The sequence below is a fragment of the Pochonia chlamydosporia genome (assembly GCF_001653235.2).
Source record: "Pochonia chlamydosporia 170 chromosome Unknown PCv3seq00012, whole genome shotgun sequence".
Lineage (NCBI taxonomy): Eukaryota > Fungi > Ascomycota > Sordariomycetes > Hypocreales > Clavicipitaceae > Pochonia > Pochonia chlamydosporia.
The window spans coordinates 302675-316367 of NW_019154047.1; the positions used below are offsets into that span (position 1 = coordinate 302675).

At 49.6% G+C, this 13693-nt stretch overlaps 5 protein-coding genes across 5 annotated transcripts; 3 read left to right on the forward strand and 2 right to left on the reverse strand.

Moving 5' to 3' along the window:
- Positions 1–1331: 1331 nt before the first annotated feature.
- On the forward strand, positions 1332–3262 carry VFPPC_11481 (BAH domain-containing protein; the record flags this gene model as incomplete). The annotated part of the gene is made up of 6 exons (XM_022428761.1): positions 1332–1608; positions 1676–1945; positions 2006–2136; positions 2196–2463; positions 2655–3153; positions 3220–3262. The coding sequence occupies 6 exons, from the start codon at positions 1332–1334 to the stop codon at positions 3260–3262; spliced, it is 1488 nt and encodes a 495-aa protein (XP_022283992.1).
- A 577-nt stretch (positions 3263–3839) lies between these two features.
- On the reverse strand, positions 3840–5249 carry VFPPC_11480 (C6 zinc finger domain-containing protein; the record flags this gene model as incomplete). The annotated part of the gene is made up of 1 exon (XM_018289656.1): positions 3840–5249. One exon carries the CDS (start codon positions 5247–5249, stop codon positions 3840–3842), a length of 1410 nt encoding a protein of 469 aa, XP_018137066.1.
- A 939-nt stretch (positions 5250–6188) lies between these two features.
- On the forward strand, positions 6189–7653 carry VFPPC_16911 (ubiquitin supergroup; the record flags this gene model as incomplete). The annotated part of the gene is made up of 3 exons (XM_018294663.1): positions 6189–6575; positions 6627–6746; positions 6829–7653. The coding sequence occupies 3 exons, from the start codon at positions 6189–6191 to the stop codon at positions 7651–7653; spliced, it is 1332 nt and encodes a 443-aa protein (XP_018137065.1).
- A 2423-nt stretch (positions 7654–10076) lies between these two features.
- On the forward strand, positions 10077–10805 carry VFPPC_14925 (chromo (CHRromatin organization MOdifier) domain-containing protein; the record flags this gene model as incomplete). The annotated part of the gene is made up of 1 exon (XM_018292692.1): positions 10077–10805. One exon carries the CDS (start codon positions 10077–10079, stop codon positions 10803–10805), a length of 729 nt encoding a protein of 242 aa, XP_018137064.1.
- A 1249-nt stretch (positions 10806–12054) lies between these two features.
- VFPPC_18295 (Pfs domain protein) lies at positions 12055–13473 on the reverse strand (the record flags this gene model as incomplete). Its single annotated transcript, XM_022429930.1, has 2 exons — positions 12055–12501; positions 12574–13473. 2 exons carry the CDS (start codon positions 13471–13473, stop codon positions 12055–12057), a joined length of 1347 nt encoding a protein of 448 aa, XP_022285058.1.
- Between the last annotated feature and the right edge of the window lie 220 nt (positions 13474–13693).

The following is a 13693-nucleotide window of genomic DNA, read 5'->3' on the forward strand; positions in this document are numbered from 1 at the left end:
TGAAATGCCAGGCATGGTGATCTCGGTGAACTCCCAGCCTGGCCGGAAATAGGTCGCATCAACCCCGCAACAATCAGACGCAAGTTGAGGGTCATCATACTTCGAAATTATGATATCAGCGAGCATGACGCAATCAACATCTAATGACGGAAGGGCCGCCCAATTTATCTATTGGGCATATGTCATAAGCTTCTGCCGTCGGTCATGTAAGACTCTAACCGCCACCGGACTCCGCGGACTTTATGGGCCTCTCAACCCGTCCTCGCCTTGGCCTGGAATCAGAAATCGGACAACAGCTTGTTCATGCTGTCTATCCCTGATGAGGCACTCTCTGAGGCAAATATTTTGGCATCTATATTTTAGCTGGACCTGCTTCTGATTCATTCACCGGCAATGCGCATCAATAGGGCTACTAACAACCGGATATAATACCCAAACAAGGTTCAGAGGATAAACAACACGCAGATATGATACGTATGCCGGGACATTACAGCCTTTGTTAGACGGAGAAGCTGCCGATGTCGTAGGATATGGATGATGGCGATGGTGATCTTTGTGTAATATCTTGGAGTGGACCCTGTCTGGAAGAAGGCTCTTTTGGAAGTGCGCAGAAGAGAGGATTGCAGTCACAACATCGTATGACCAATCTCATAATGTCCCGTCTCATATGTCTAACGTACAGTCGTTACAACCGTTCACTGCTACGTGGTCGGGTGTGACGTAATTTTCTTTTGCCGGTTTGGGAGCAAAATGCTCAGACCTTATGCAGCCTGTGGTGTGGTCATCGGAAAATTGGAAATAATCAGCGTGCAAGTATGTTTGATGACAGGAAATCTCTCATCCCGAGAGTTCGGCTCAAGATAGCTGCCAACTTATTCGCGTCGGAGTTTCCTTCTCCGAATCGTGGTCTTCCGCCGGCCGTTCTTTCAACAAAACAGGTATGGTAGCCCATTAGTTCTCAACCTTGCCTCTATGCCATGTGTGAAGGTGTAGCACCTTGTCGCTGCCCTGTATAATCGCTTGATGAGATGATCATCGACAGGAGTTGGCTTGAGCGTTTCTCTCTTTGTCATTTTTATGTCGTCGCATTTACAAAATAGCTTTATGACTCTCACGAAACTGCTCAACCCCCCGGTCGGCGAATACTTGGGTCATTTTTGTGCTTTGTCTCCACCATCCCACCAATGGAGTCCCTTCTACCAGGAAAGGCCTAGTGTGTGCCAGCCACCGGCCAAAAGACAATTCGCATGTTCCGCCATTTCCAACAAGAGGCCTCTCTCAGGAGAACGCACAAATTGTTGTCGCAGCCTAGTGTGGTTGTCCCCACGATCATGGTGTCAAAGGTAGGAAGGCGACGCCGCGCGAAAAATCACGAGAACACTGCCGACTGTCCTTTCAAAGTCACCAGAGTATTGGTGCCCCCTGATGAAAAACTACACTATGCCACGACGCAGGGGAGAGTTGATTCTCGCGGCAGACTAGAGCGACTACAACAGTCTCCATTTGATCCTCCAGGGGCGTTCAAATCGCATCGTACGATGAATCTGTCGTATTCTATCGCGCCACACAAGCCGTGGTACGAAATGAGACGCTACAATAGCTTTGTTCGTGAGTCACTTCGTCTACATCCTTGCGCAGCCGACAGCATAGTAACGGAACCCACTCATAGTTACAGGTGTCAAGTTTCTTGTTGATGATTTTGTGTACGTCTCCAATGACACGACCATTGAGCGACAGATGGGTACTACGAACGACCTTGATCAACTTGACTACTGGGTCGCAAAAATCCTCGAGATCAGGGCATCAGACGAGTACCACGTCTACGCGCGCATCTATTGGATGTATTCTCCGGATGACCTGCCTCGGGATGTCTTAGACGGTGATAACCTGGTTGGAGAGAGGCGGTATATCTACAGCCAGAACGAGTTAGTTGCTTCAAATCATAGTGAGTTGGCACATCAACTGCCCAATGTTATAGTATGCACAGCACTGACGAGCGCCTTAGTGGATATCATCAATGTTGTCAGTGTTGTCGGGAAAGCTGACGTCCCCGAATTCGGACAGAAAGACGATGACAAAATCCAAAGTGGTCTGTACTGGCGACGAGCGTTTGATTACTTGACCTCACAGTTATCGGTATGACTTGTTGGGATTCGTCGAGTGTAGCGCATTATGTACGCTGACGGATCGGATAGTCTGTCGATCCAACGAATAAATGCGAGGACTCGCGAGTACCGACGACGTCTACGGTACAACTTGCGCCATGCGAAGGGCAGTTGCCTCCTCTTCGACCGACGATTCCAGTGCCCGATCAAAGCACAAATACTCCATGCACATTTGGCGTTAGTGATCACTCTGCGTCATCAGGGTGGAAAACTGGCGACAATGCTGCGGACAATGAAGCAGCTCGCACAAATAACGATCGTCACGGTCGACGGCGACGGCGACGCAAAAAGATTATCGGTACGTAACGATGGGACAATGTGGCTTAGAATGGTTCATGAGAGGCTTTTCCCAATAAGATGTCCAAATTGCTTCTATCGCCGCCAAATCACGATCGTATACCTCTTCATGATGTCGTATTACCAACCCAAACCTTGACCTTGAAGACATATGTGAAAAAAAAAATGCCAATACACTAACAGCTTTGCAAGCTCCGGCATCGATGTCACTTTTTCGCCTTTATCGCCAATCACCGACACAACAGAAGCTTTTGGCGCAGCTGCAAAGTGTTCTGGAAGCTGCTTGTTACGAATTTGGAAAACGATCAATGCCCGATATCTTTCACCGACACGGCTGGGATTCCGCTGAATCGTTAGAGCTGAATCGCTGCGCCCGCGAGTTCCAGCATTGGACTTTCTCGGACGTTGCACCCGCCAACAGGCCGCGTGATGAGCTCTTTCGCTCCATCTCCAACATCCGTCATACTGTTGTCCACCGTCTACGAGTGAGCGTGGACGACATAGAGAAATTCTACAATGATGCTGAGACACTGCTACTTCTACTCGGAGATGACATACGGAGAAGAGAAATTGCCAGGCTTCGGCAAGAGAGTCAGGCGATAATTGCAAAGGCCAAGAAAAACAAGCACCCGTCGCACTCTACGGTGGGCAAGTCCTTACTAGTATTAGCGACCCAGAAAGCGCACGAACAGTATGCGATGTGACTACCATCCACTGAACGGCTAAATCTGAACACGGAGCTAATTTGTAGGGGCAGCAGCGAAAGGTGGATCAAAGGCGAGCATGAAGGCAGGAAATGAATTCGGAAGCTGACAACAGACGTATGCAGTCCTGTACAGCTAGCAAGGAATTTCCGCCGTCCGCCTGAGAGTCGAGTTAAGTTTCAGTCGAGGGCAGCATTCCACCTGACGAATGTAGAATCCTAGACCCCTTTGGGGCGATTGTCGAGGGCGAGGCAATACCTATAAAGGTCAATTTCTTACACATGCTTGACCAACGACAAAGAAAAAATCTCTAGAGAAGTTGCATGCTAGTTAACTGCATAGCCCGAACCCTTTGATAGCCGATTGTATGGGTGCTGCACGACGGATTCGGCCCCGATCTTGGATAATTATACCCTCAACTGGAGATTCCAGTTTATAGACCTCCGCGTAGGCAATTAGGCGGTCAAAATGAAACCCGCCGGCAACAACGCCGTTGGAAACCGCGAAATTACGGATATCATTGTTCGGTTTACCAGACTGTAGTCCCAGGAACAGCTTAGGGTTCAACTGGTCTGTTCTGTCCTAAGATTTATTCTCTTTCTAATTTATGTTATGTAAAAACAAAAAATTCTCGTAACATTCCTTCTCAACCTCACCCTCGTTCATGGCAAAACTAGTTTGGGCCCATAGTGTGCGGATTTCTCCAGAAACTAACGAGTAGATGAGGCTCCTTGTTGCCCGATATGAAATTTAGACTGCTATCGGCATCCCACGGACCTTCCCTCTGGTCTGACTCTTGGATGATTCGTAATGCCGCGGCCTTTGTCTCCGGCCTGTGACTATACACCCACGACCAGTACATGAGCCCAACAACACCCGTTTCTAGAGTGAAGTTTGAGGGCGACCTCTCCGTCGTATCGTGTGTGAGGTACATCTTCGCCGCAAAGCATACGCCTCTTGAAAGTTCGTCCTGAATGTGAGGCGTTTGAGCCATTTGTAGATGAGAATCGATTCCAAAAGGCAATAGCTCGACTAATGTTCTTGCACTATTCACAAGGAGCCAATCCATTTGACTGCTGTACGAAAGCCATGTTCCAGGCGGTGGTGCCTGGGGTCCAGCCCAAAGTGACTCAAGAGCACACATGATAGCCCTGCCTTGTTCACGCAGGGTACTGTGTTCTCGACACATATGTTGCTGAGCCCAAAAGGCCTCATCACCTCTGTGATCCCGCACCTCCCAGCAACGAACCATTATGTTATTAACATATTCGATCCTGGCCTCGTAACCTTGGGCTACATTGGTGATCGACGTATTACCAAAACCGGAGTGATCTCTGCGGAGCTGTCGTCCAAGCATCAGCGGGATATCGGACGAAAAGCCACCCAAGGCGAACTCGACATTGCGGAACTGAACAATGATTTCCCATAAATCAGCTTCTGATAATGATGAGCCTTTCATCCAAGGTCTTGATGAAGCATTTCGAAGGCGTTGTATGTCCAGTACAGAGGTGATAATACGTATACCATTCCTCATGTGCACAATTGCATTGCGGTGATCACCACCGAGGAGCTCCAAGGCGATAAATATCAGGCAGGTGATGAGGACCAATGCGATCCTCTGAGGTTCCGGGTGGTCAAGGTGGCCATGAAGTTGCTTAATTGCCAGGTTATATTCCCGCCAGATAAAACCTTGCAGCTTTTTAATCGCAGGTGAGGAATCCGGTAAGTGATTCGACTTTCCCTTTCTCACTTTATATAGGTGATATGATGCGCCAAGCGATATAAGTGCATGCTTGACGGCCTCATCGTGATGACCAAACTGAGGCGCTAGAGTAGTCCAGAAAGAGGAGACGCCACACGAGTGCATAGCGACTCCGGCTTCTGTGGCGCGTCTGTAGCTGCAAAAGAATTGCTTCTCCATATCATTACCGTCGATGCTCACCGAGAGCGATCTCGTAGATGCCCCGGAGAAGCATAGAGCAGTTGGTTTTCTCGTCCCCCTTGCATAGGCGAGCCTTTGATTGTTGACGATGAATTGAACCGCAGGGGGAGCATAACCATCACAAGCTCTTCCAGCGGACATACATTTTAAGCACTGAGGCTTACCTTCGTCACATCTTATTCGCTTCTTTCTGGTTTATAGAGTCCTTCAGGTCAGAGTTTAGGGTTCAGCGGCTGATTGACGACAAACGCGAACTTACTTGCTGCACAATGGAAATCAGCCACTATACAATGTCGTGCCACAAGGCAAATGATTCAGACACCACGATTTTACATACCAGGTTAAGCATCCTGTGCGAGATCTTGCCCTCCTTGGGGGCTCGTTGTTTTGGCCTGATTGAATCATGGTAGTTTCCAAGATATAGGGTATGATGCAGGCAGGCGTCACAGATCTATAGATAGACAGGAGAAACTCAAACTTCAGCAATGTTTACAGTATCCCCTTTCCGGAAGTTGAGCCACTCAACAAAGTTGATTGACGACCCTCCTCTCGTTCAGTATCCGTCTAGTAACAATCCTTCCTGGCGTAAGACTTATGGCCAACTTGAAAGCCTCCTAGTGTCATCCACCACGTGATGCCCATCAAAGTTAGTCACTCAGTGGGTCGTCAATTTCCCACCTCAGATCATCTCAAATGAAATGGACCAACACGGAAGGCCTAGTTGTTGAACGGAAGAGCAGAACGGAAGAGCAGAATGTAGCGGCAGTCGTCAGACTCACAAGCATACCCAACCACGCCGATTCGAATTCTGAATCTCAGATTCCCCTCTTAAAAGGGCTCGGGAAATCTGGACCCACAATTGGGAAATAGACAGTCAATTTGAGGGTCGTGATGTGGATGGAGCTTTGAACAGTGCGGGTCCTTCTATTCTCGGCTAAAGAGGTGACAATGAAAACCCTCGAAACTTTAGCATCGATCCACGACACGCGCTTTATCATGCGGAGTGCGGAAGCGCATTGAGGCAGGAAGCCTTCCAAATAGCGATGAATTACACCCTCACACGATTTGCAATATTCCACCATGAGCGACGGGGCGGCAACTCCATCACAACGAACGGCTAAGAAACTGCCTTTCAAAGCAACAGCCTTGCGCAAGGTTGCCTCGCTGAGAGCCCAGATCATAATCGATGAGAAAGAACTGGAGAGTGATGGACTCGACTTATTTCGTAGGTCAAAGGAGATGGAGCCGATAGTGGCTGCGGATCAGGAGAGACGGCTAAATAAGAAGCGGAGACATGATGGCCAGCGTCGCAAGTCCGCTGAGTCGTCGGCCAGTAGGTTCGTGGATGACGTTGCCGAGATATACGATATGGTGAAAGAGAAGTCTAGAGTATCACCTCAGGCAGCTTGGAGCGCCGTTCCCGTCGCTAGAGAGCCTGTTACACAGGGCGGAGAGCTGTCAAGGCTAGTATACTCCAATTTACTTGATATGGGTGCTCATATCGCTTACACATACTAGCGAGTTGGTCACGCCACCGGCATCGAAGTCATCGAAGCGGACACGCCTATTCTCAACACGTTCAGACCTTATACCAGACAACCCACCGGCCGCCCGATTGCTGTTCCATACGGAGCAAGCGTCAGTGGGTAGCCCGGGCGGCGACACTCTTACCCCGAGTCTCCTGCCAAACACATCCCTCGATTCTGACGACGATCTCCAGATCGCACCTGAGCCTACAAAACGAAGGGGCAGTGCCAATTCAATACAGAGCAGCTTCATAGCAGGAGACGAGGACGATGAATTTGCGACGTATATTCGCAAGGCCGAGGAACAACGCGCTCTGGACCAGGCATTGCTTGGTGTTGGTTCGGATGGAGCTGCGTCGAAGGCAAAAATTGACATTCTGGTGACGTCGATTGTTCCTGATGTTAAGCCTTGCTGTTTTAAGTTTCTCTTTGATAAGGAGCTCCGACTAGCACGTAATACGTGGCTTGCTCTTCAGAAACGCAAGGGAGTGCTCCTGGATGTTGAAAGAGAGGATGACATTGTGCTTACTTGGCGAAGAAAGAGGGTGTATGCATTTTCTACGTTGCTAAATCTAGGTATCCGACCACAGGACAATGGACGGGCTGTGTCGGATGGAAACGACGCCAAGGGTTTCGCAAATGGTCGGACAAGAGTCCACATGGAAGCTTGGACGTTGGATTTGTTCCGAGAAATGGAACGTGAAGAAGAGCTGAAGCGGAAAGGAGAGACTACGGAATTAGCAGACGAAGAAGAGCCAGCGCTGGTAGAAGAGAAACCACCAGCTTTAGAAGTCAAGACAAGAGTCATTCTGAAGGCTCGCGACATCGCCGACGTCAAATTGACAGTGCGACGGACAACAACAGTTGAGACACTTATTACTGGTTTCCGCACGCAGCGGTCAATAGGGCCAGACAGAGATGTTCAGATTTGGTTTGATGGTGACCGACTAGAAGAGCATGCGACGATGGATGAGGCGGAGATTGACGATATGGACACATTCGAGGTCCATGTCAAGTGAGTTGGGCTACAGGCATGGGGTGGTAGATAGTCACTAAACGGCGGTTGAGCGAACCATGGGAACTGCATATTATACCAAGGCAGCGCAATAGTTTGCTGGCAATATAACTAGGTAACACGTTGACACTCTCAAGGGCCATTGGGCAGTACAATACAGCGTTATATCTATCCAGGAACCCGCGTTTGTGCATTGAAAGAGTCATATCCTTGCATCAGACCGTCGCGGCCAAAGAATTGCGAATAGGGGATTCGCACCCATTTTGTGAGCGAGGGGCCCGCAAGCATGAAAAGAACCGAACATATCGAACATATTTGACGACCCCGCCGAGTGTCATTTGGCGTCTAGCCCAATTGGATACGTTTGTTGTGGTATCATGAGCGACTCTCCATGTGGCCTCCGGAGTTTGGCCCACTGGATGCTGGGTTTCGTACGGTGTCCCTGCCATGCGGTGGCTTGGTTCATCTGTTGATGCAGCCCCACGGGAGGTCGAGGTAGAGTCGACCAGTTCTCGTGGGCTAGGCAAGATGGCCACATTAACTGGTCCAAGAGCGCGCCCACCTGTAGTTGCCTTCACGGAGAGTAACTCACTGTTCTCAGCCAGCCTGTGACCCAACGATCGAGTCAGTCATATTAAGCTAAAATATTCTGGAAGATCGAGTGAACAGAAGGGAACGAGACAAGCCAGGATCCGCATAAAAGCCCATATGGTCAAATCAAGCTTTATACCTTTGTCTTTGCTATCCTTATTTGAATGTTTGGCACCCAGCGCAGACACAGGTTCTTAAATGAGCAGAGAGAAGAATCTCGGCATTGCGGGTAGTCCATCGCGGGGGATAATGCCACAAAGATTCCCTGGTTGGAGGAGGCCACATATAGATCTGGCCAACGCTCGTACTTGAGGTCTCTTCAACACTAGTATGGTGTCAAATGAGAGGGGGCAGAGTGTGAAAATGTCCCTGGAGTGCCGTGGTTAACTGGTTGAGAGTCGCCGAGCGGCTGATTAGTACTGCCTTACAGGTGGAAGCCAGAGCATGGCGGATCATGTCTCAGGCAGGCTGAGCCAGCTCGGCCATTGAGAATCGCTGCAGAGGGGGAGAGAGACTCTCTCGCCGGTGCGGAGCTGACTTGCACTTTGTCAAGGATGGATGCTGCCAGTGATAATGTTTGCTGGTCAAATTGCATTATGGCCATATCAGGCTCGTTGGATGGAAAAGGTTGTACGGTTGGGGTACCCCAGGTGGCCCCTGTAAAATCCTCTCTCCATTGCCGGGGGGTGGGCTGTCAAAGTGAAATTGTTCATCTCGCTTCGCAGAACCACAACTGCCGAAGCAAGTATCCTCAATACCATTTCGAAGTGACTATTTGAGTAGATTGGTGCCGGCACATGTTTCTTTTTCAAAGAGCGCCGTAGTGTGTGCCACGGCAAACCCGATATCTGCGACGGCAACAAGTACTGCGTCCGTGACCTGTCGAGAATGGCAGTTCAGTAGGCGCAGAATTCGCACGGCATCTTGCTGAGCCATCTCAACGACACCTGGAGTACCCTGACTGTGGTCGCGACGTATGTCGTTTGAGCAGTTTCTCTGTTGCAGGAACTTGTTGTAATTGGTCAACAGCCCCCAATGTGAGATGCCTAGTAATAAAGTCCGAATCAAACCTGCACCTTCACATGCTCGTCGAAACCATTTTTCGAAATGTCGAGGTGTTGTAGGTTCATTCCTATGTCACATCACGACGAATGCTTAGCTGTCCGCGTGCATCCACTGTGGCGGCAACAAGAGTGCCATTTGACAATGTCTTACATCTGCTAGGCCAGCATTTTGGGCTCACACTGCCCCGGAACTGCCTTTTATGGCTTCAGTTACGTTGTCTGCGTCATGAAGCCATGATACCTGACAGACTTACTGTCAGGGTTGACGGCATGCGGATCAAGGCTTCCGTTGCGTTCCATACTGCAGTATCCTCTGATAGTTACGTTTATTAACATTATTAGTTCAACGATGGACAAGGTCTTGGGCAATGACCAGTTTGCGTGGTCGACATCTTTCCCGGGTCAAAACTGTCAGGACGTGACGGGTATGGGTTGACAGCAACCCCATGCCCATGCAATCGTATCACTAGGTGTCTGTTACACCAATAATTACGTCATCAACCCAGACGCAGTGAAATTGAATAAATAAGCCAGGCCATTTCCAGCAACCGACCGGTCCTTAACTGAGAATATTAAGCAGAATCCCAAGCCCTCTCCACGTCGGCGAGAAGCTTCAGCGCTGAAGAGGCACACAATTCCCTCCCACGCATGAGAGCTTTTCGTACGAATTGTCTGAAGGTTTGACTTGGCTGAAGTCTGATTCCGACTTTGACGACCTGGCGGGCGTTTCGTCTCCTAACCCAGCGCCAAAAAATCTTCGAGAATACACACCATGGCCCGTGTGGTCGACTATTACCCCTGCAGTGACGACGATCTTGGGAACATTGGGAACAGGAGGGCCACAAATTCGAGAGTAACGCCGGCACCTGAGAAGACCATATTGTTTCCTAAGACGAATGGCCTTGTCCCCAAAGTGAAAGCGACTCCCTCAAACCGACGCATTCGCCGCCTTAACGCTGCAAAATTTGCCCCAGAGAATCCGCTGTTCAAATCATGGACCGGGGACAATAACAGCCCCTTAGAAGCATCTACCAAAAAGTCAGCTTCTCTGTTGGGACGGCGAACTGTCTCAAGGCCCAATACAGAAGAGTGTGGTGACGATGCTGAGTTGAACACTCCCTGCTCACCAACCACCTTGCCGGTTCCTAAGTCCAACAACGGTGTCCAGGGACATATGGTCCATCCATGCGATCCGACAGTGGCGTTGACGGATCAAACCGAAGACCAACTGACGGGTAACTTACGCGAAGCTGAGGCGCATGATAGCGCGGCCATGCGCTGCGAGTTAGTGGAGGACTCGCAACAGCAGGACGCTATCGAAGATAAGGGTACCTATATAGTTGAACGAATCATAAGGCACAAAGGCAACGGGGGAAGGCGCAGATACTTTGTCAAATGGCAAAATTATGCTGCAGACGAGAATTCATGGGTGACTCATAAGGATTTTGTGGATAAGACTTTCCCTCGGCAGTACGACGAACAATGTAGACGTAGACAGTAGTCTATTGTGGCTTGAATACTGGGAAGCGCTCACTGGTGACTGCAAAAGAAAGGATAGGTCAATTGCGGGGGAGAGGGGCGAATTAGTAGTACATTAGTAGTGTAGAACTGCGTTTGTGGATGCCGACAAGGCTAATGGCGTAGACATGTAAACTGTTTAGACGTTCGTCGCTCACTACTGTTCATGCGGGGGCCCTTGTGTTAAAAGAGATTGATGCGGGGTGAGAATCACAGGCACCTGCAGATCTGTAAACTTTACTTGCTGTGTAAGAACGGCCACAGCATATTGTCTTGCCTTATATGTCCAGCGGAAGTACTCACATCGCTCTGGCTTGACTTGTACTGTACAATGTCATGTACGGCGTTCGTTCCTTGCAGCCATATTGACTCTTTCACGCAGTTGGGGCTAAAATTGCCAGTCACCTCCAAGCAGCGAAACTATCTCTATGGTGCAAAATCAAGGAAGAGAGAGGACATTGAAAGGATAGCCAAGGGTTTGACAACTGTAGAAGCCACGGAAGTCGTGGAATATCCGTGCCAAATGCATTGCTCTTCTGGCGGTGGCACAATTCAGTGACAGCGCATATTTAGGCTGGCTGATTGGCCATTTCAGGAGTCTTGTCGCCAGCCGCGTTGTGGAACAGCCAATCAAAATGCACATAGCGTTGCCTTTAGCGCTCTTCTCGTTAAGGGATGTTGGAGCCTCAGTCAGTGGGGAAGGGACCGCAAATTGGGATATCATCATCAGAGCCGTCAAAAACTCTACACGAAACTGATGACACTGGCGAGCAGCGAGTCTCCTATTTCGACTACAAAAAATACACCTCCACTTGGCGTAAAGCAGAGCTAGCGACCCAATCTCAACATGTCGATGGTTTCCGATCGCGAAATAGCAGCAGATGAATCGGACCCGACATTGCGCCCAACCCATCGTCTGAAAGATATCAAAGCTGGCGATGACAGCGTACAACTCTTGGTATCCACGAAGGATCACCTTTACGATTCAGAGAATGTGGAAGCTGGAGCGAGTTCTTGGCAAGTAATTGGCGCTTGGGACGAGTCATCAGTTCCAGAGCTCTCGAAGTTTCTCAGCACCCGTCAGACGGCCGGAAATCGAGATCATACTGGGAGTGCTACATTTGGGGCAAGGTATGGGAGTGGATTTAAGCTGGGGGCACAGAGTTCAAACAATGAATCGAGCAATAAATAAATGCTACTAAGAAAGATGGCAGCAATGATCGCGCGAGGTCTCAAATGGTCGCCGAACCGCCGGCTGAGCTCGTGATGGTTTCCTCTGCCGCCTCCTCGCTGGCAGCAACATTTCTCCTGTCCAAGAATTTGAGAGCATCCTGCAACGATACGTCTCCAAAGAGCTGCAGCCCTCTGTTACGCACAGTTGCCTTCTCCACACGTAACGGGGTGCCATTTGACAGAATCATCTGGTTCGCATCATCGCCTGCTTTGACACCTCGGATTCTATGAACTTTTTGCGATGCAGGTTGAGCTGTACGTCCACCTGAAGAGTTATTGCTAGAACGACGTGCAGTGGTGTGTTGTGTTTTCTGCATTGCTCCCTCGGCTTTTGCTTCCGACTCCTCTGTCAACGGTATGGTTGAAAGGAGTTCTTTGGCGTATGCCGCCGCCGTAGCGGCAGCGTAGGATTGCCACTGATCATTTTTATGCGAGTCTGCATAATCCTAAATTCCGCGAATAACGATGCTTGAGCAGCTTTCCATTAACCCCGCCGCCTCCATTTCAAAACAGATAACCCCAAGTTCCTTAGTCAATAGATCCCTTGCTTTCGCGTCCCTCATAACTTGATTCGCAGAGGCTATGGTTCCGTAGTGGACGATTGGGCCTCTATTGCTGCGTGCTTCCCGCCGTAAGAGTCTTGACTTGTTGCAGAGACTACAGTTCTCCGTCAAATTAGCTATATGTTCGTGGCTGCTGTCAAACAGCAGATCCAAATCGGCACCGGGATCGGCAAATCTCGCACTACGCGGATTGGGCTCCATCAGTTGATCGACGTATTTGGATATTTGGCTTGGGGATATTTTGTGCTTTGCTTGTAATGCAGTGACGGCTGTCATGAGGCCCTGGGACGGTGTGCGAGGAAGACCGACCCGGTGCAACTGACCATTCCTCACAATCTTTCCAAGGTCAATCTGAAGAACTTTAGTACTGACAACAACATCACCGAGCCTTATGTCAACTTCCCCTGGGGCGCCGCCACCAGTACCAACCAGCAGCCAAAAGTGTATCGACGCAAATGTTCGTCGCATGTTCGTCGCCACAACCGCCGCGTTGTTTGTCCCATAACTCTGTGCAGGGAGGCACGCCAGGACAACATGGTGTTCGACAATCGTACCTAGAGTGTAGGTGTTGGTATCACTGCGGGGTTGATAACAACGCTCATGAATGTCGTCCAACATGCCCTCAGCTGCGGCTAACTCGTCGGGCAGCGCACAAATCCAACCGATGTGATACTTGTCGTGAGGGATAAAGGTGGTATCGTGATGCTGTTCATCTTGTCCGTGCTTTCTGCCATCTTTGTCTCGCTTCTGTCTTTTGTGATCGTTCGTCTTGGGGCATGGTGCGTCATTGTCACTGCAAGTTCTCTCGAAGTCTCGTTGGCCCCTCGCTCTTTTCGTCTCTGTCCTTTTGTCCATGTGTCTCCAGCATTGATCCAATGATGCTGTAGCAAAACATGCCCTTACAAGAACCAAGACATTGACTTCGTATATTTTTTATGAGGGTGACAATTCCTTGTCTCTTGTTGGGTTGACGATGAAGCATTTGTAGCACCGAAATACGTGATAGTATATTGGGTAGCTTGCCAGGTCGAACAGCTGCTTATGTCTACGACCAGCCTGTGACCACTCACTGCAC